Source organism: Protobothrops mucrosquamatus, unplaced genomic scaffold, assembly GCF_001527695.2.
Source record: "Protobothrops mucrosquamatus isolate PMUCROS unplaced genomic scaffold, P.Mucros_1.0 scaffold3762, whole genome shotgun sequence".
NCBI lineage: Eukaryota > Metazoa > Chordata > Lepidosauria > Squamata > Viperidae > Protobothrops > Protobothrops mucrosquamatus.
The window spans coordinates 94,383-114,965 of NW_015389715.1; the positions used below are offsets into that span (position 1 = coordinate 94,383).

Sequence of the window (20,583 nt, forward strand, 5' to 3'; positions counted from 1 at the left end):
TCTCTCCCTTGCTCTCTCTCTCTCCTCCTTTCTCTCATTCTTTCTTTCTCTCTCTCTCTCTCCCTCTCTCTCCCTCTTTTTCTTTCTCTCTCTCCCTTGATCTCTCTCTTCTCTCTCTCTCTCCCTTCCATTGCTTTCAGTTTTGCAATACAAATGCGAAACCTTCTCCTTTTTCCATGTATGTCGTGGATGAACATTGATAAACAGAGGGGACAAATTCTGTGGTATTGTTAAATGTTTGCAAGAACCTCTGCCATCGTGTGTTCTCTGTGGGTGAATCTCCCTTTATTTTTTCTTCCGCTCTTGAATTTTGCCTTGAATTGAAAAACTGTGTTCCTTACAAGCCTTCCCCCCCTCCATGTATAATAATTATTTCAGTTGGATAGCATGGAACCTGTTCTGTTTTTGGCTCTGCCACTGTCCCCTGTTTAACAGGGAAAAGGAAGAAGCTGGAACTATTTGTCACACGAGAAGGAAAAGTTGATTGCTAGTCAACTTTTCTCCCGCAAAGAAGTCTTTTTACCTCTTAGCTTGTGAGATTGCACTCAAAGTTTCTCGTGAAAGAGCAGCGATTAAAACGTCATTCTTTGTGCCCTAGGAAATATTGCAACACCCCCTCGGACATTTCAATTTAAACGTATCCCAAATATATCACCAGTCATGATTCATGTATTTTTATTTTTAATTTTTTGGGCTGGGAGATGTTTCCACACAGGTTTCTCCTGTGCTGTTGACTTGATTTGATTTGGGTTTGTCTAGTCCAGAGAAAAGAAGGACTAGGGGGGACATGATAGCAATAGTCCGGTATTTGAGAGGTTGCCACAGAGAGGAAGGGTTTAACTTATTTTCCAAAGCACCTGAAGGCCAGACAAAAAATAATGGATGGAAACTAATCAAGGAGAGAACCAACCTGGAACTAAAGAGAAACGTCCCAACAGTAAGGACAATCAACCAGAACTTCTGGAGGGTTTTTAAGAAGAGACTGGACAGCCATTTGTCTGAAATGGTCTAGGCCAGGGGTAGGCCACCTTGGCTCTTTTTATGACTCGTGGACTTCAACTCCCAGAATTCCTGAGCCAGCCATGCTGAGGGGAAAGGGAGAGGTTTCCAAGCTGAGCCATGCTGGCTCAGGAATTCTGGGAGTTGAAGTCCACAAGTCGTAAAAAGAGCCAAGGTTGCCTACCCCTGCTATAGGGTCTCCTGCTTGAGCAGGGGGCTGGACTAGAAGACCTCCAAGGTCCCTCCCAGCTCTATTCTGGCTGATTGATGGGATCACTCTTGACGGGCTGAACGCAATACTTTCCCACGCCAAAATTCTTCTTTAATTTGTGGAATCTAATCTTGGGTTAGTACACTTTGAAAGGAGCTATCCTGAAATCAAAACCAAGACAGGGATCTTTGACCTTGAACGTACAATCCTTGCAACCCTCATAAGGCTGTAGAGTTTTGATCATGATCGGCTTCTAGAGAAGGTTTTGAAGATTTGTGTTTCTTTGCTTGCTTGCTTGTGGGTTTCTTCAATTTCTATGTCAATTTCTATGTCCATCTCAGTCAATGGCTGAAGATTAAAGAGAAAGGTGTAGTTTAGAGATAAAATCTGCTCGGCTCAGGTTTAAACTATGTTCCCTCCAGGAAGAAATGAGAAAAATTTACATTTTTAGTAAAGTCAGTGATTGTCTCCGTTAGCATGGACTAACGGTCTAAATTTGTAAGAGCCAAGCGTTATATTCCACAACGTGAAATCTTTTTTTCTTTCTTCTTTCTTTCTGACAAATCATGCAATGTTGTCAGAATGACAGAAATGGGGATGTTCTCTCAAAAATACCCAGGACGTTTTTAAAGACTGTTCTACTGAACTGGAATACAGTTCTGGTAATGAAGCAACAAAGAGAAACGTTTTTGCATGTGTGCAGTGGGCGTTTTTGGCCACTGAAAAACAGATGGAGCTTTTCTGGGCAGGGGGTTGGACTAGATGATCTACAAGGTCCCTTCCTGGATCTAGACCAAATCACACCCAGAAATGGTGTGTTGAAATTAGCTCAGGAACCTTTCGCTGATTTAACTGGACGTGATAAGTTTGGATACAACTTTGTATGTCGGTACGATCTCTATTGCAAGTTTAAAAAATAATAATAATCAGTTTTTTAAAACGTACATCCTGCTTCAAAACAATCCCAAGATGTCAAGCCGTGATTTATATCTACTCAGATCCCACAAGTGAACACCATAAACATACTCTTAAATTAAATATTGATAAGCCTTTTTTAAAAAATATAAATAAAAATGCTGGTTTCCCACTCTGGCAGTGGAGCAAATATTTTTGTTGTTGTTGTTTTATTTCTTTACAATATGTTTACTTCCTTCTGCAACTGAATTCTCCTGGGATACTCACACACAAAAAAAGAAAACTAACCTTTGGGCATTTCTTACTGCTGTGTTGTCAGCAGACTTTGGTGTTGCGAGTTTTTAGATGTGCACAAAATTTTGCTGAGAATATTAACTTCATCTTCCAAATCCCTGTAAAATATATATATATATATATCTTTCTCTTTCTCTCTTTTTGCACATTTGTGCTGGCTGTCCTCAAACTTGTCTTCTGATAAAGTGATATGAGCACACGGGGATGGCAGGAATTCTAACCGGAGGGAATACTATCTAGTAAATTATTAGATATATATCCGGAGGTCTATATTTATCCTCTGCTTTACTGACAACAAGATTAAACTGACTCCTTGACAGACATGTGGTTCTTTATTATATGATGGCTATTTAATTTTATTATCCGTTTGGAGAGCTGTGGCTGTTTTTGCGTCGTATGGAAACCCTGCTGATTTTTTTTACTGAATCAGGCCATTATCCTGTGTTCAGTGCCTTAAGTGGGTTTAAATAATGATTCCCTTGATAATCCCATTTCCAAACTCTTCAGATGTAAAAGAATCTGTTGTGTGTGTGGAGTTTATATATATATATATATATATATATATATATATATATATATATATATATGTATATGTATATGTATATGTATATGTATATGTATATGTATATGTATATGTATATGTATATGTATATGTATGTATATGTATATGTATATGTATATGTATATGTATATGTATATGTATATGTATATGTATATGTATATGTATATGTATATGTATATAAAAATAATGCTGATATTGTAGCCTGCTTTTCAAAATGCTTGACAGATCCGCTTTTTTTCTAGCGTTCACGAATATGCATCGGCAAATGAGATGAATTATTAGATGTCTGAAGTTTAAAACTGAAGTCCTATCAGTTGTACATGATGTGTGAGGTGTGATTAATCAGGACAAGAGTTGGTAGAAATTCTACATAGAAACTGAATGGGGGAAAAAAAATCAAGGATTAAAGCAACCTGGAATTAAGGAGAAGCTTCCTAACAGTGAGGACAATTAACCAGTGGAACTGCTTGCCACCGGAAGTTGTGGGTGCTTTGTCACTGTTTTAAGAAGAGACTGGACAGTGCCCTGTCTGGAATGGTATAGGGTCTCCTGCTTGAGCAGAGGGCTGGACTGGAAGACCTCCAAGGTCCCTCCCAGCTCTATTCTGATTGATTGGTATACACTTGCTGAAGCAAGCATAACACAACTTTTCCCTATGTCGGATTTGAAACGTGTTGGAGTCCCAAGTCATGGGTGACTTGTGACATTTATTGTGGTTGATGAGGGACACCTGAGTGACGTATCGCTCAATGGTTTATGATAGGACGCCAAAATGCCAATCCAGAATGGCAAAGGAACTTGTTTAGGAGTAAATTCTGTCCATCAAGCTAAATTTCACAGCCAGATCAAACAATGCAGCCAAATATTACCGTGTCACAATGTTGTGTCTGAACGCTTGCCTCCTCACGTCTCCTAGGAGATTGGATTTGGGGCCTTGAATTTAAATTTGAGAAATGAAGCATTTCATTTTTGATCATACGGGTAGTCCTCGGCTTACGACCACAGTGGATCCCAAAATTTCTTTTGTTAACTGAGACGTTTATTAAGTGGGTTTTGTCCCATTTTACGACCTTTCTTGCCACAGTTTTTTTTTTTTAAGTGAACCCCTATGGCTGTTAAGCGAAACTGGCTTCCCCCACTGACTTTGTTTGTCAGAAGGTCACAAAATGGGATCATGTGACACCCCCCACCCCCCGGACACTGCAACAGTCATAAATACGAGTCAGTTGCCAAGCATCTGAATTTGGATCACGTGACCATGGGGATGCTACAAAGGTCATAATTGTGGGAAACGGTCGTAAGTCACTTTTTTTCAATGTCGTCGTAACTTTGAAAGGTCACTAAATGAACTGTTGTAAATAAAGGACTACCTGTAATGTGTCCTACTCTAGGCCTGAGGCACCTAATACCTTTTAGTTCAGTTTGGAAAGCCATTTCAAACTGTATCAAAAGTCTGGATTATACCCAGTGAATTTTTTTACCATCTATACCATTTCGGACAAATGGCTGTCCAGTCTCTTCTTAAAAACTTCCCGTGTTGGAGCATTCACAGCTTCTGGAGGCAGGTTGTTCCACTGGTTAATTGTTCTCACTGTCAGGAAATTTCTCCTTAGTTCTAGGTTGCTTCTCTCCTTGGTTAGTTTCCATCTGTTGCTTCTTGTCCTGGTACCTGGTTGATACCTAGGATGCTGGGAGCAACTCGTGTCAACCATCAGCACCAGTCAATTTGAATGTTCAGTTGACTGAGGTTCATGTCTAATGAATAAAAGATAATAATAATAATAATAATAATAATAATAATAATAATAATAATAATAATAATAATAATAAAAAAGGGACCTTGGAGATCATCTATTCCAACCCCCTGCTCAGGCAGGATACCCTATACCATTTCAGACAAGTGGTTGTCCAGTCTCTTCTTAAAAATGTCCAGTGTTGGAGCACCCACAACTTCTGGAGGCAAGTGGTCCACTGATTAATCGTTCTCACTGTCAGGAAGTTTCTCCTTAGTTCCAAGTTGCTTCTCTCTTTGGTTAGTTTCCATCCATTGCTTCTTGTCCTGCCTTTGGGTGCTTTGGAGAATAGCTTGACTCCCTCTTCTTTGGGGCAGCCCCTGAGATACTGGAAGGCTGCTATCCTGTCCCCCCTCGTCCTTGTCTTCATTAAACTGGACATGCCCAATTCCAGCAACCGTTCCTTGTATGTTTTAGCCTCCAGTCCCCTGATCATCTTTGTTGCTCTTCTCTGCCCTCTTTCCAGAGTCTCAACCTCTTTTTTACATCGTGGTGACCAAAACTGGATGCAGTATTCCAAGTATGGCCTTACTAAGGCCTTGTAAAGTGGTATTAACACTTCACATGATCTCAATTCTCTCCCTCTGTTAATGCAGCCTAGCACTGTGTTGGCTGTTTTGGCAGCTGCAGCACACGGCTGGCTCCTATGTAAGTGTAGTCCAATGTCTTTTGGATAAAACAAGCCAGAGTAAGGGCAGGAGAGAAAGTAGTGAAAAGGATATGAATTGATATGGTGGCCTTGCAATTTGCAAAGTTTGTTAGGAGGACTTCTATAACAATGTATTTGTTTGTTTGTTTGTTGATCTGTCCCATTTCTAAACTATCCGCCCCTCCCCTCAAGGAGGGACCCCCTAAAGCAATAAAAAAAGAACTGGCAGCGTCCAGGAGAAACTTAAAATCCTTCTGCCAAGTCTTCTTTAAACCTTTTCTTTTAATCTTTATGCAGTACTTCTCTCGAAAGTTCTTCTCTGCTCCGCTTAGAGCAGACTTTGTCCACGTTGGCCTGAAACTGCTCCTTTTGCATTATGCAGCCTTTAGTAGCCACTCCAGAGATTCTCCAGAGGCCAGGTGAGGAAAACCTGGATTTCCCAAGAAAAAGTATATATATATATATATGTTTTTCAAAATTTGGATTGCTAACAAAGAATTAAGGGAGAACTGGAATAGCCATTTTGAACTTTTTAGTTCTTTTCAACCAGACATACCCTTCTGAGATTCGAACCTGGGCTGTCTGCATGTTAGGCAGATGTATTAACCTCTAGGCCACAGGCTCTCAAAGCACAAATAAGCACGGCGGGTGCACCCCTTCCGAAAATACGTTACGTAGGATGTGGATGCAGGCTAGGTTACTTGTTTAATATAGAGCACATTTCAATGCGGCGATCATAAATATTGCTAAGGTTGTGCGGTGTTGAAATATGACCTATATATATACTCTTGATTGTTTGTGTTACGTGATTTGTCTGACACCCCATTACGTTCCGGGTAATAGCAGCCATTTGTTCTTGCGGGCAGACACACACCAGGCCCATTTGACAAAAGGGAAATAGGCGGCAATAAAAAGGCTATCGTCTGAATTACATTCCGCACAGTGCCGCAGTGCTGAGGGTTTGTGTAAGTGTGTTAACAGTGCTCTGAACTGCCTCTTGTCAGCTTTCAACCTGTAACGGCCATCTGTCCTTCATAAATCTGTCAAACTCCGGGAAGTTCAAGAGAGAGTAAAGACTATACCTTGCAGTTCTCCATGCAAAAACGTACACGTTTGCTGGAGTGGAGGGTGGGGGTTGGGGGGGGGAAATCAACAGAAAAGGCCCAGAATGTTTTAGCACTATTGATTTAGGATCATGCCATGAGATGGGACTCAAGATTGCTGTGATTAGAGCAGGACCTGGTACTTGTTGTGAATAAAGATAGGATTAAGTTTCGATTCCGGGAAAGCGGACAGGATTTGATGGGCAGAAAAGAAGGGAATCGGAGAAAGAAAATCTTCCTTCTTCAGTTAAATATTGTTGTGTGAATTTTCCCTATTCCCATCCCTCCCCCCCCCTTTTTTTTTTTTTTTTGTTAGGGGCAAGTTGAATTCAGGTTTTGCTAACTCTGTAGATAAGTTCAGGTTGAGAGTTTTTTTTTTTTCTTCCCGAGGATAGAAGTGGTCTTCTCTACTGACTTTTCATCTTCTAGTTCTTGGTTTTGCTTACAGCTCTGGTATTATCTGCTAGTCCTTCATCCAAGTGTTGGCCTTGTTTAAAGAACTAAAACAGACGTATCAAATCATCTGGTGCAAAAAAATAAGAGCTCGGATAGAGTTCAAAAGTACTACAGAGTTTATTTCATGCTACCTACATACAAGAATCTGATCTACTAACGGTCAAGGCAAATTGGTGCTAGGTGAGAATCAGCAGAATTCAAGGAGGCTGGACTCGGGTCTCTCGCGGGAACGTCGTGACTCCAAACTAATGACGTGTTTGACCCCTCCTCCCTCGGGCTCCACCTGGCCATCTCCTACAAAAACTCAGTTTTTGTCATTCCGTTTTCAAATGTGAATTTAACACAAGCGTCTCTTTCAAGAGTTTTAGGTGAGACGTGTCATGTGGAAGGGTGTACCTTAAGTTACAAGGGTCCTTCAAAGAGAAAGCAGAAATGGTGGACTAAGTACTAATTTGAAAGTTTTTTCGTATTGCGCTATTTGTCTCTTTGTGTGACATGACAGATAAACAAATGATAGACAGATAGGCAGAGAGATAGATAAGTAGAGATAGGTAGACAGACAGACAGACAAATGATAGATAGATAGATAGATAGATAGATAGATAGATAGATAGATAGATAGATAGATAGATAGATAGATAGAAAGATGATAAAGAGATAGATAGATTAGATAGATAGATAGATAGATAGATAGATAGATAGATAGATGATAGATAGATAGATAGATAGATAGATAGATAGATAGATAGATAGATAGATGATAGGTAGATAGATGATAGATTAGATAGATAGATAGATAGATAGATAGATAGATAGATAGATAGATAGATAGATAGATGATAGACAGATAGATAGATAGATAGATAGATAGATAGATGATAGATAGATAGATAGATAGATAGATAGATAGATAGATAGATAGATAGATAGATAGATAGATAGATGCCAGCAGTGTGCAGCAGCAGCCCCAAAAGCTAATACAATCCTGGGTTGTATAAACAGAGGCATAGAATCAAGATCACGCGAGGTATTAGTACCGCTTTATAAAACCCTAGTAAGGCCACACCTGGAATCCTGCAGCCAATTTTGTTCACCATATCACAAAAAAGATGTTGAGGTGGATAGATAGATTGATGGGTAGAAAGGCTAGATGATACAGAAGCATTCAGTATATAAAAGCCTTCCGTTTTCACGTCCATGACGTTCTGTAACGTTACCGCCAGTGTGAATGTATCTTACTTTCCATTTTGGTTCCCGCGCCTATTTATAACTTTCCTTCAGTTAAATACATAAATACATTTGAAAAGATTTTTAAGCTATCCACCTACAATCGATAGGTTATTCTTTGAATTAGGAGGTAAACGATGATGGTACTTCTGTTACAGAGATCCTCAAAGAGTCTCAGCCATTCCCGCAAAGACGAGGCCTGGATTCCGTCTCTCCATCCCAAGCCTATTGCTTCCATTTGTCTTTCCTAAGCCTTTCACTCGTTTTGGAAATAGATTTTATTTCACCTGAAGTTTTGATAGATAAACGTTCACGCTTCCTTCGTCAGCCTTGCCCTCTTTTCTCTCTTTTCCTTGATTTGGGGGGTAACAGCTGGTTGTTGTTTTTGTGTGTGTTTTGTTTTTCTGTAGTGTTTCTCTTTTGTCTGAGCAAATGAAAACGGAATTGCTGGGCAAAGCCGCAGCCGTTTGTGATGTTTTTGCCCAAATGTTCTTGTTCGAGCGCAACAAGCTTGACCCTCTCGGCATCTCACAAAGGTGTGTTGTACTTCTGTCAGTCTTGAGGTTCCTTTTGAGTGTTGTGATAACCCCTTTGTCTTCCGTGCTTTGCCTGCAAGCCGGTTCATCCTCCCCACTTGAGTTCAGATCAGAAGGAATTGTGACTCTTTCCGTGTTTGAAGTTGTTGTGGGTTTTTGTTTTGTTTTTTCCCCCCAGAAAGAAATACCTTTGGGAGAGAGACGTTGGCAATTGAATCGTTGTGATTTGCAATAATTGACAATAAATAAACACCATCTGATCCTTCTAGCCCTCTAATTGTGTCTATCTGTCTGACTCTGTCTGTCAGTCTCTGTGTTAGGCCTTCTGTCTCCTGAATGACAGTTTCCCAGTACTTGTTTGGCAAGCTGAAAAACGCTTGGATTTTCAATTTGTGACGCACTGCATGAATTCAAGGAAATCTGGCAATCGATCAATCAGAATAAAGTTGGAAGGGACCTTGGAGGTCATCTAGTCCAACCCCCTGCTCAGGCAGGAAACCCTATACCATTTCAGACAAATGGCGGTCCAGTCTCTTCTTTTTTTTTTTATTGAAAAGTTTTATAAAAGTTACAATATAAACCCCAAAACCAACCCACCCTAAACCCCCCTCTCCCTCCCCCAGTTCCCAGAGCTGAATACAGGGTTACAAATATAATAATCATAATCTAACTAACATTAACCAACTACATAAATAACCAAGTCCATAATGCGCTTTAACTCCCCTTTAACGTAAATATAATAATAATAATTAAAACATAAACAAATTAGTATCCTAATTATTAAACAATAGAATATTGTTAAACAATACTAATACTAAAAATAATAATAATAATATCATGTAATTAAGACTAATAAAACGGTCCAGTTTCTTCTTAAAAACTTCCAGTGTTGGAGCATTCACAACTTCTGGAGGCAGGTTGTTCCACTGGTTAATTGTTCTCACTGTCAGCAAGTTTCTCCTTAGTTCTAGGTTGCTTCTCCCCTTGATCGGTTTCTATCCGTTGCACCCACAACTTCTGAAGGCAAGCTGTAAAACACAATAAAAATTGTGTCTGTGTGTGAGCCAGGGAACGAGACAGCTCCTTTGATATAATCAGATAGAAACCAGAAGAGTTGCAAACGCTTCTTGCACAAAACGAAACCTGGAGACGAAGGCTTTGACTTCTTTCATTTGGGGATTTTGGCAGGGCTGCGTGTGATCTTCCCTCTCTACAAAGACCTCTCGCAAAGGAAATTAACATGTTGTGAGGGGAAAGCAGTTATTGATCTGACATTTGTCTTCTCTTTATTTACCTAAGCCTCTGTTTGTTAAAACGGAAGGTAAATTTCAGCTTCCCTCTTGGGATGCTCAAGGAGCCCAGGGGCCATGGAGACGGCTTGCCTGCCGTTTCAATTTCACGATCGTCCTTCGCACACGGTTTTCTTACAAAGTTGTGGCGCCGCAAGTGTACTCTGCGCATAGTAGCAGTGGGTGGCTGTTAATTAACCTCGCAAGCGGAGAGAGTTGCTGCGGATCACGATCATTGCTGTCCATCTGTAGCGTAACGTTTTGTACCTGGCTGTCTCTTTCAATCACATATAATTAAAGCTTTATTTAATTCATAGCAGATTTTTTGGGGGGGGCTGACGTTTTGTTATAGATAGATAGATAGATAGATAGATAGATAGATAGATAGATAGATAGATAGATAGATAGAGATAGATATAGAGAGATAGAGATAGAGATAGTTATAGATAGAGATAGAGAGATAGAGAGATATAGTGATAGAGATAGATAGATAGATAGATAGATATACAGAGAGAGAGAGAGAGAGAGATAGCGATAGAGATAGATAGATAGATAGATAGATAGATAGATAGATAGATAGAAATAGATAGATAGAGAGAGAGATAGAGATGAGATAGAGATAGATAGAGAGAGATATAGTGATAGATAGATAGAGAGAGAGAGAGAGAGAGAAAGATAGAGATAGAGATAGATAGATAGATAGATAGATAGATAGAGATGATAGAGAGATAGAGATAGACAGATATATATATATATATATATATATAGATAGATAGATAGATAGATAGATAGATAGATAGATATAGCTAGATATAGCTAGATAGAGAGATAGATAGAGAGACAGATAAAGAGAGAGATAGAGATAGAGAGAGGAGAAAGAGAGAGAGAGAGATAAAATTATAGGATTCAGATTGCAGGAAAAGGGAAGGTAAATAAATCAAATTCTTTCAAAATACGGTGGGGATGCTGAGCAAGAGTTGCTATTAGCTTTAGCATCTTGATAGTGGAGATTAAAATATTGAAATTGCAAAAATAAGCTAATTGCAATACAGTTGGAAGGCAAGGGAAGAGAAAAAGACTATTTGAACGATCACTAAATGAACTATTGACAGTATCTGTACTTCAGTATTTGGCAGAAAAGAGAAAAAAAAGATAATCGCCTAGATTGAACATGGATTAAGCTGGGTTTTTTTTTTTCTCCTTCCCCCCTCTTGTCCATCCCTTTGCGTTTTAGGCCTAACTCCACCTACCACCCCTCCTCATAAGAGCAGCCAAGACAATCCTTTTGGGACTTTGCCAAAGCCCACGGTGTCATGCCCGACTGTTATGCCACCTTCCCCGACACCTCGCTGCAGTGACTCTTCCATCTCTCAAGGACGCAATTTGTTCTGGAAGGGTCCGGAGCAGTCGGAGCTATATGCCCAGCTGAGCAAGACCACCGTGCTGCCCGTGGGCCGTGAGGAGAGGAAGGCGAGGCGGGCTGGCTTGACACTGTTCGGCGACCACGATTACTGTCAGTCGGCCATTTCTAAGACAGAACGATGCGTCAACCGCTCCCTGGAACTTCAGAATCCCCGTCAGGAATTTGAATTCTCAGGCTGCCTATCCGGCTATGAGTGGTGCCACATTTGTTCCTCCTTTGAGCAGAACCGCCAGGAGGATGAGCGAGAAGCTTCGCAGGCGAGGAAGCAGGACTTAGCGTGCAACAGCCGGAAACAGCTGCAAGACCAGGAAATCCGAGCTGAACTCAACAAGCATTTTGGTTACCCTAGCCAAGCGGTTCTCGAGGAAGAGATGAATAACACCGGCCATCTGAGGGAGTACAGTCACTACAGCGATGAACAGTTCTCTAAGCTATCCATGTTTATCAATTCGGGACTAGCGATGGAGGGCTTTTGGGACGACGGCGAAGCGGAAAACGAAAAGCTGTGCTGCTCGTGGTACGGGACGCAAGGCTGCACCTTATTTGATACGTCACCTTCTTCCTCATCCCTGAATTCTCCATGCAGAGACTCGGTGTCTCCACCCAACTCATTTGCTCAACGGTTCCAGAGGCTATGCGCTCAGTCGAGGTCCTTCCCACAGTGCAGGCATTGCGCCCACTCTCCGTATTCCCGTTCAAGATCACGGTCGCCCGGCAAACGCTGCTCGTCGAGGTAAGGGGATTGTGGGAAGCATGTTTTCCACTCCATGAAATGAGAGGTTCCCTTTCGGAAAGATGGGGAGCCTACGTTTTATCAGTAAATGATTTGGTAGGAAGCTAATTCCGATTTACAAGCGGGTGTGATGGCTCAGCTTGTCAGCTGGAAAGCTGAGGATAGCCCGGGTTTGAGATCTGAGCGCCACGTGGTGGGGTGAGTTCTCATGACTTGTCCCAGCTCCTGCCCCCCCCCCAGCAGTTTGAAAGCAGATAGATAGATAGATAGATAGATAGATAGATAGATAGATAGATAGATAGATAGATAGATAGATAGATAGATGATAGATAGATAGATAGATAGATAGATGATAGATAGATGATAGATAGATAGATAGATAGATAGATGATAGATAGATAGATAGATAGATAGATAGATGATAGATAGATAGATAGATAGATAGATAGATAGATAGATGATAGATAGATAGATGATAGATAGATAGATAGATAGATAGATGATAGATAGATAGATAGATAGATAGATAGATAGATAGATGATAGATAGATGATAGATAGATAGATAGATAGATAGATGATAGATAGATAGATAGATAGATAGATAGATAGANTAGATAGATAGAGATAGATAATACATATAGAGATAGAGAGTGAGAGAAAGAGATAGAGAGAAATAGAGAGATAGAGATAGCTAGAGAGTGAGAGAGAGAAAGAGATAGAGAGATAGGTAGGATAGATGATACACAGATGATACATAGAGATAGATATAGTGAAAGAGAGATAGAGATAGATAGAGTAAGAAAGATATATATATATATATATATATATATATATATATAGAGAGAGAGAGAGAGAGAGAGAGAGAGAGGTAAATGGATGGATTGATAGATAAAGACAGGTCTGGTGATATAGAAGCATTCAAAAGCATTCAATATATAAAAGCATTCTGTTTTCACTTCCATAACATTGTGTAATGTTATCGCCAAGGTGAATGCATTTTGCTTTCATATTTATAACTTTCCTTCGGTTAAATAAATAAATTTGAAAAGATTTTAAGATATCCACCTACAATATAATTCCTTGAATTAGGAGGAATTCATGTTGGCTGTGAAGGGCACGATGGCTCAGCGGTTAAAGAAGCTGAGCTTGTCAGCTGGGAAAGCTGACAGCCTGAGGTTTGAGATCCGAGCTCAGCATAATGGGGTGAGCTCCCGTTCCTTGCTCTAGCTCCTAGCAAACCTAGCAGTTTGAAATCATGCAGATGCGGGTAGATAAATAGGTACCACTTCACTGGGAAGGTAACAGTCATAGTTGAAGGTAGCACATCTGAGTTTGCTTTTGTTTCCAATATGCCCAAAAATAAAATTTAAAAAGCCGACAAAACCCAAAGGATGAAGCCCGCTGTGTTGATTTGTGTCCTTGGGGGAAATTCTGGCCCTTGACTGCAACAATTCGTTTTTGTTTCTCAGATATGACAGCTACGAGGAATATCAGCACGAGAGGCTGAAGAGGGAAGAATATCGCAAAGAATACGAGAAACGGGAATCCGAAAGGGCGAAGCAGAGAGAAAGAGAGAGGCAGAAAGCAGTGGTAAGCTCTCTACAGATAACACTGTTATGTTGAAAGACGTGTTTTTGTGTGTCCGCTTGTGTACGTTACGCAATCTCCTTGAATGTAATAAACAAAATGGTTGGATCTTTTCGCATGCATTTCTCAGGACTCCCATGTTTATATTTTATCCAGTTATTCGGTACCAGCCAGCAAAATAGCTTCAAATTAAAAAGCATATGGATGTACAACGAAAATAAAATTCTACTATTGAAGACACTTTCTCTGTAGCCTGGACACAGTTCTTTAGTTCATTGCATACTACTCTTTTCCTAGAGAGTGTTCAGTGTTTTTCCTCCATAACGGTTACACAAAGAACTTTATACGGCGATGCATATCATCCAAAACCCAAAAAGCCACACAGAACAAGTGCAACACGGAAGCAAGTCCTGCCATACATCAAAGGAACATCAGAAGTTGCTGCCAGGCTACTTCAACCCTTGAGAATAACAATAGCTCACAAACCCACAATTACTTTCAGACAAGAACTGTTGGAATACATTGTTGGAATGTATTTTTGTGCAACAACTATAGTAGTATTCAGCCAGTAGATGGCAGTGTTTACAAGTTTGGATCTACAGTATATACTCTATGTCCCTTTTGTCTTAAGTAGAATTTCCTGTTTCCTGTCAGAGTTGAACAGTTAAGCAGTAAAGCACATGGTGATTGTACACTTTGCTTGATCGGTGGTGCTATATATAAACAGAATTTCTAACAAGAACTAACTGAGATTCAAGGATAAAATACAGAAAGCAGACAGCACCAACGCAATATACAAAGTCAGCTGCAACAATTGCAACCAGTTCTTGGTCGGACAAACAGGACGACAGTTGAAAACTAGAACTCATGAGCACCAGCTGTCAGTTGAGCGGCATGACCAGAAATCACTAGTCTTGAGTCACATTGACAGTAAACAACACCGGGATGAAGCCAAAATCATCAGCCATGCCAAAATCCATCATGCACACGAATTCATCGGTCTGGCACTCTGCAAATGGATCTATCAATAAAGGCATTGACTTGGAACCAGCGTATGAACCTCTAAGAAGCTGGACCACCCAAATGATCAATCAACGACAGAAACAACCTCCTCACCAGTTGAATTTCGCACCATGCATACAACCAGTTGCACAACCAACTGACGCACCTAAACGGTAGAGAAAGCAAACAAGGCACCTCACCCAGAATCCCACTGAAGGTGTTACCTGGTCTGGTAATGAAACGTCCAGGAGCTAAACGGCAACCGTGGAGAACAATCCACTGCCAGAGTCTTCAGTGCTACAGCTTGATCCCCAGTGGGTTTGTCTGCTCTTAGAAGTAGATGGTGCTGATTCCCTAAAGCAGAGGCCCCCAACCTTTTGGGCACTAGGGACCAGTTCATGGAGAGGTTTTTCTGTGGACTGGAGGGGGCGTGGTTTTGTGTGTTGCCTGCATCCCGCGGATGGGGCTTTGCTTGTTTTTGTGGACCGGTTGCTGGCATGCCGCGGCCCGGTACAGGTCCACAGACTGGGGGTTGCGGACCCCTGCCCTAAAGAATAGGCTACATTCAGCCTGAGAGGTGCTGTGGTTTAATGGGTGAGGCGTTAGGGTAAAAACCAGGAGACTCGGAGTCCATCTTAGGCATGAAGTTACTTGGATGGCCTTGGGCCAGACTGTCTCTCTCAGCTCAAGGAAGCAGGCAATGGCAAAGCACATCTCAAATTGTGTCAAGAAGAATACAGGGACGTGTGCAGGCTGCCACTAAGAGTCAACCAGGAGTATTTTTGAAGGCACGAAAATAAAAATGGGGGCTTCATATTCAAAGCCAGTTTATCTCTTAATGCAATTGCTGATATTAATAGCACATAGCAGGTTACCATGATAGTACAATTTATAAAAGTGCTTAGCTAGCTCCTATGGATAAAATACTGGCAGGGTTAGTTGCACCCTCCCTTCCAATGGACAATCTCTTTCTTTCCATTCATATCATTATAAAATAATAAATACATACAGAAGAAGCCTTTTTGCATTACTGATGTATGTCAACTGCTTGGAAAAGTGCTCAGATGATGTTAATCTAGCCGAGGAATGAAACATCTACAAGAACATAATATAATAGGGTTGGAAGGGACCTTGGAGGTCTTCTAGTCCACCCCCTGCTCGAGCAGGAGAACCTATAACATTTCAGACAAATGGCTGTCCAGTCTCTTTTTGAAAGCCTTCAGGGATGGAGCACCCACAACTTCTGAAGACGAGCTCTTTCACTGGTTGATTGCTCTCATCGTTATGAAGTTTTTCCTTAGTTGTAGGTTGCTTCTCTCCTTTTATCTCCTTTCCATCCGTTGCTTCTTGTCCTCCCTTCAGGGGCTTTGGAGACTAGCTTGATCCCCTGTTTTTGTGGCAGCCCCTCAAGCATTGGAAGACAGTTACCATGTCATCCCTCATCCTTCTTTTCATTAAACTAGACATACCCAGTTCCTGTAACCCTTCTTCACATATTTTAGCCTCCAGCCCCCTAATTATTTTCGTTGCTCTTCTCTGCGCTTTTTACAGAATCTCAACATCTTCTTTTTTTTTTGTATTGTGGTGACCAGAACTGGATGCAGTGTTCCAAGTGTGGCCTTACTAAAGCTTTGTAGTTACAAAGCAGAGAACATCAAAAATCCAATAGTTATTGCATTCAGTCTGATCCATTCTCGTGCTTAGGTAGGAGAGACTGCAACGGAAGCCGTTCTAATACGCTGGGAAAGATCAAAGAGCTACAACGCTTGCACCACAATCACAACAGGCAGGGCGCCTTCCAAATGGCATAACGGTTGGCCGTTTAACGAAACAGCTAGTTCAATGTTCCCTGCGCCTGGAGGACATATGGTGCCTTTCGGTGTTAAATTTCAATTTCTACATTCGAGCTCTTTTTACTTATTCCCTTAGTTGTACTTTACTCAGCCCTTTTTATTTTATTTTATTTTATTTTATTTTTAAAAAAGCGGAGTTGGTTTTTCTTCCTCTCTAAACAAGAGAGAAAAGGTGGGGAAATAAAAGCTGAAAAAATAATTACACCCGTGACAAATTTCATGGAAGCATATGGGAAGGATCTTATTGGCATCACGTCGCTCCTTCGCGTTCTCCACGTCGTCGGTTCGTGAAACTTTATGGGTTTTTCTCTTCCCTCCCCTTTCAATTTAGGTATTTGATCGGAAATGGAGTGTAGGAGAAAATCCACTGTTATGCTCCATCTGGTCAGTCATTTAGGTTCAACAGCTAGCATCAACCCAATTGTTTCTTACCAAGTAGTTCAGCACAGTTAAGTTTTTGTTTTGGTAAAAGACATTCTGGAGGGAAATATATATATATTTCACTGTACGTGAGCCAATCTTTACTGCTTCCCAGATTTACGAGTTGTGAATCCTCCCCCATTTCAAGGTAGGGCCTGTTAGAAAGGCGGGAAGAGAAAATAAAACAAGAAGACAGAAAGACCCTGCTTGCATCTGCCTCATTAGCTTAGCTCTGTCTAAAGAGCCTTTCCCAAGCTGCAGAGGTCTTTCATAGAAGAATCTCAGAATGGCCATCGTCACAGCCTCTAAAACCTGGGGCAGTTTTAACCAAGAGTTGTACAATGTCTGTTTGTACGTTTGAGTGATCTTTCGGGACAAGAGCTGAGCTAGCCAAGTGAGAAACGTGGAATCTGGGACAAAACCCAAGTGTTATGAAAGCACAGTGAGGTCCCATAATCAGCCCAGCTTGGGAAATGCAATACAAGGTGTCCATGATGATGATGGTGGTGGTGGTGGTGATGATGATAGTCATAGGCGCCTTGGGTGCAATCCCAATACAACTGGAGCACCACATGGACACCATCATCGGCATTGACAAATTCACCATCAGTCAATTGCAAAAGGTGGCCTTACTAGGAACAGCTTCCATCCTGGGACGAGATCTGTAATAACATCAAACATCCACATCTGCGTATCCCAGGTCCTTGGTAAGGAGTCAATAGGTAGACAAAAATGCCAAATCCAGTCTGAACATCTGGCTGACTGTGCGAGGATCAATAATAATAAAAAGCAGGAAAATAACTTGGGGGAGATATACATACATACATACATACGTACATACATACATACATATATTCAAATTTCTTTTTTTGTTGACAAAGAGTTAAAGAGTTAAATGGGAGACTAGAATAGCTATTTCAAGGTTTTTAGCTCTCATCAGCTAAAACTGCAATATAGCAGTTAAAAAAAAAACCAAGGTGCATCAACCAGACTGGTCTGTCCGGAAAAAACGTACCATATATTCCCTTGGCTTGGCTGACAAAAGAGGGGAGGAGAGCCATTGGCCTGGAGGTTAATACATCAGCCTAGTATTCAGGCTGCCTAGATTCGAATCCCATAAAGGGTATGGCTAGCTGATGAGAGCTAAAAAGCTTGAAATAGCTATTCTAGTCTCCCATTTAACTCTTTAACTCTCTGTCAACAAAAAAAGAAATTCGAATTTGTAGTGTATCGCAGTAGCGATTTGATACACACACACACACACGGATATGTAGCTGAAGTCGTAGGCTAAAAAAGCTGAGCTTCACCATTACAGCTACTTACTATCTGCACTGAAAGCCATTTATTTACTCAGGCCATGTCCTTGGCATTCCTGAGAGAGCTTTTGAGTACTATTTTAGTTCCTAGAGAGAGGGGGGGGGAAGAACAAGAAGAACCGCAGTGGCTACAGGATAACACTGACACCGATAAGCTTCTAAAGCTAGCGCTAAAACTTTTGCTCCTTGAGTTTCTCCTTGGCCACCATTGAACTCTTTTTTTATTTAACTGGCCTATCTTTAAACTTGTTCTCAGTTCAGCAGCTGAGGCATGCTTGTAATTCTTCAGAGATAAAATTACACTTTGGAGTGTGTGTTTTTTTTTTAAAAAAAGTTCCATCTTTCACTTCTTTCCTCTGTATCTCAAAATGGTTAATATTCAGAATGAGATTATCGCTTCCAAGGAAACATGTCCCAGTCCAGAATGGAGCAGCTAAGTAGCTAAATCACTTGGAATAACTGCATCCAGTTTTGGTGGCCACGATGTAAAAAAAGATGTTGAGACTCTAGAAAGAGTGCAGAGAAGAGCAACAAAGATGATCAGGGGACTGGAGGCTAAAACATACAAGGAACGGTTGCTGGAATTGGGTATGTCTGTTTTAATGAAGAGAAGGACGAGGGTGGACATCATAGCAGCCTTCCAATATTTGAGGGGCTGTCACAGAGAAGGGGACAATCTATTTTCCAAGGGCAGGGCAAGGGCAGGACAAGAAGCAACAGATGGAAACTAATCAAGGAGAGAAGCAACTTGGAACTAAGGAAAGATTTCCTGACAGTGAGGACAATCAATCAGTAGAACAACTTGCCTTCAGAAGCTGTGAATGCTCCAACACTGGAGATTTTTAAAAAGAGATTGGTCAACCATTTGTCTGAAACGGTATAGAATTTCCTGCCTGAGCAGGGAGTTGGACTAGAAGACCTCCAAGGTCCCTTCCAACTCTGTTATTCTGTTAAATCAACTGGATGGATAGCCCTACGCCAAAGAATCCGAGGAATTGAAAAAGCATGTTTGATCATCTCATTGCTGAACATCTGTAGGGATTTAAGCATTGACAGCTAGCACATCAATGCTCAGATGTGTTGCTCCTCAAGCGTGTTGTTCCTTCACTGGGGAAAAAATAATAATTACTTGAGGACATGGGAAGTCTGAGAAATCCTCTTAGTTTTATGCACTCGTGGAAATACCTACCATTTGGGGCTAATTTATGTAGAAATTCTGTACCTTTTCTTCTTATGATCAGGAAGAACGTCGCGTCATTTATATTGGTAGAATTGGACCTGGCTTTACCCAAAGGCAACTGAGGGACCGGTTTGAAGTTTTTGGTGAAATTGAGGAGTGTACAGTGAATCTACAGGATGATGGGTAAAATTCCTCGTTTTTTCCCCCTTTGGCTCTCCTCACTCAGAAGAGGAAAAATTAAAATACACTAAAGCCTAGATTTGAAAATTGGCCATAAAAATACAATAATATCCAAACTATGGTTTTGAAATGCCTTTCCCCTTCAACGCGTGTTTATGAATTTAGCGATGGTTGAGATGTTCTGTTCCATCAATAAATATGTCTGGATTACTGTGAGGATTTGAAATTTGAAATTTATTTATATTATTTGGTCAATGGCCAGCAACATAAAGTAATAAAAAGAGAGATACAAGACAGTCGGGATCAAGAGGGAGACGTGAGTACAATTATATACTGGAAACTGTAAAATAAATCAAATACGGTACTGTATATTCCGAACACTTCTATTACAGTAATGCCATCTCTGTTCATCTGTACTCTGTAAATCTAATATAGTAAAACTATACATTAAAATATTAAAAGATATATTAAAGATATATCCTCTAAGCTATTGTGGGGATAAATACCCTACCAGTTGTTCATTTCCGGCACATGATAATCTTTACAAACTTGTCAGTGAATCATTTTTGCAATTGTGTTATGTCATCATTTATAGTCAGTTTGTGTGATCTTCTTGCGTGAACTCTGGACAAGTATATGATCTACTTGTCTCTGGAGATTCTCAGTCATCCAGGTCATGGTTGTCCCAAAAGTGCTTTTTCAAAAGGCAGCTGGACTTTCTGAGAATTGAAGAAGCTTCTTGGATGAGAAGCTAAACAAAGAAAAAAATAAAGAAAGTCCAGTTACCTTTTGAAAAAGCACCTTTGGGACTATGTGATCTACATTTTCTTCTTCCCCTTTGGAAAATCTGTAC

At 40.7% G+C, this 20,583-nt stretch overlaps 1 protein-coding gene across 1 annotated transcript in view; it reads left to right on the top strand.

The window, feature by feature from the left end:
• PPARGC1A (PPARG coactivator 1 alpha) overlaps positions 1-20,583 on the top strand; it is a gene marked incomplete at its 5' end in the record, with an annotated part of 92,315 nt that overhangs the window by 67,470 nt on the left and 4,262 nt on the right. Inside the window, 3 exons of the mRNA XM_029286466.1 lie at positions 11,269-12,190; positions 13,662-13,782; positions 19,612-19,733. Coding sequence (XP_029142299.1) covers positions 11,269-12,190; positions 13,662-13,782; positions 19,612-19,733 — 1,165 coding nt within the window. The remainder of the gene's footprint in view (positions 1-11,268; positions 12,191-13,661; positions 13,783-19,611; positions 19,734-20,583) is intronic.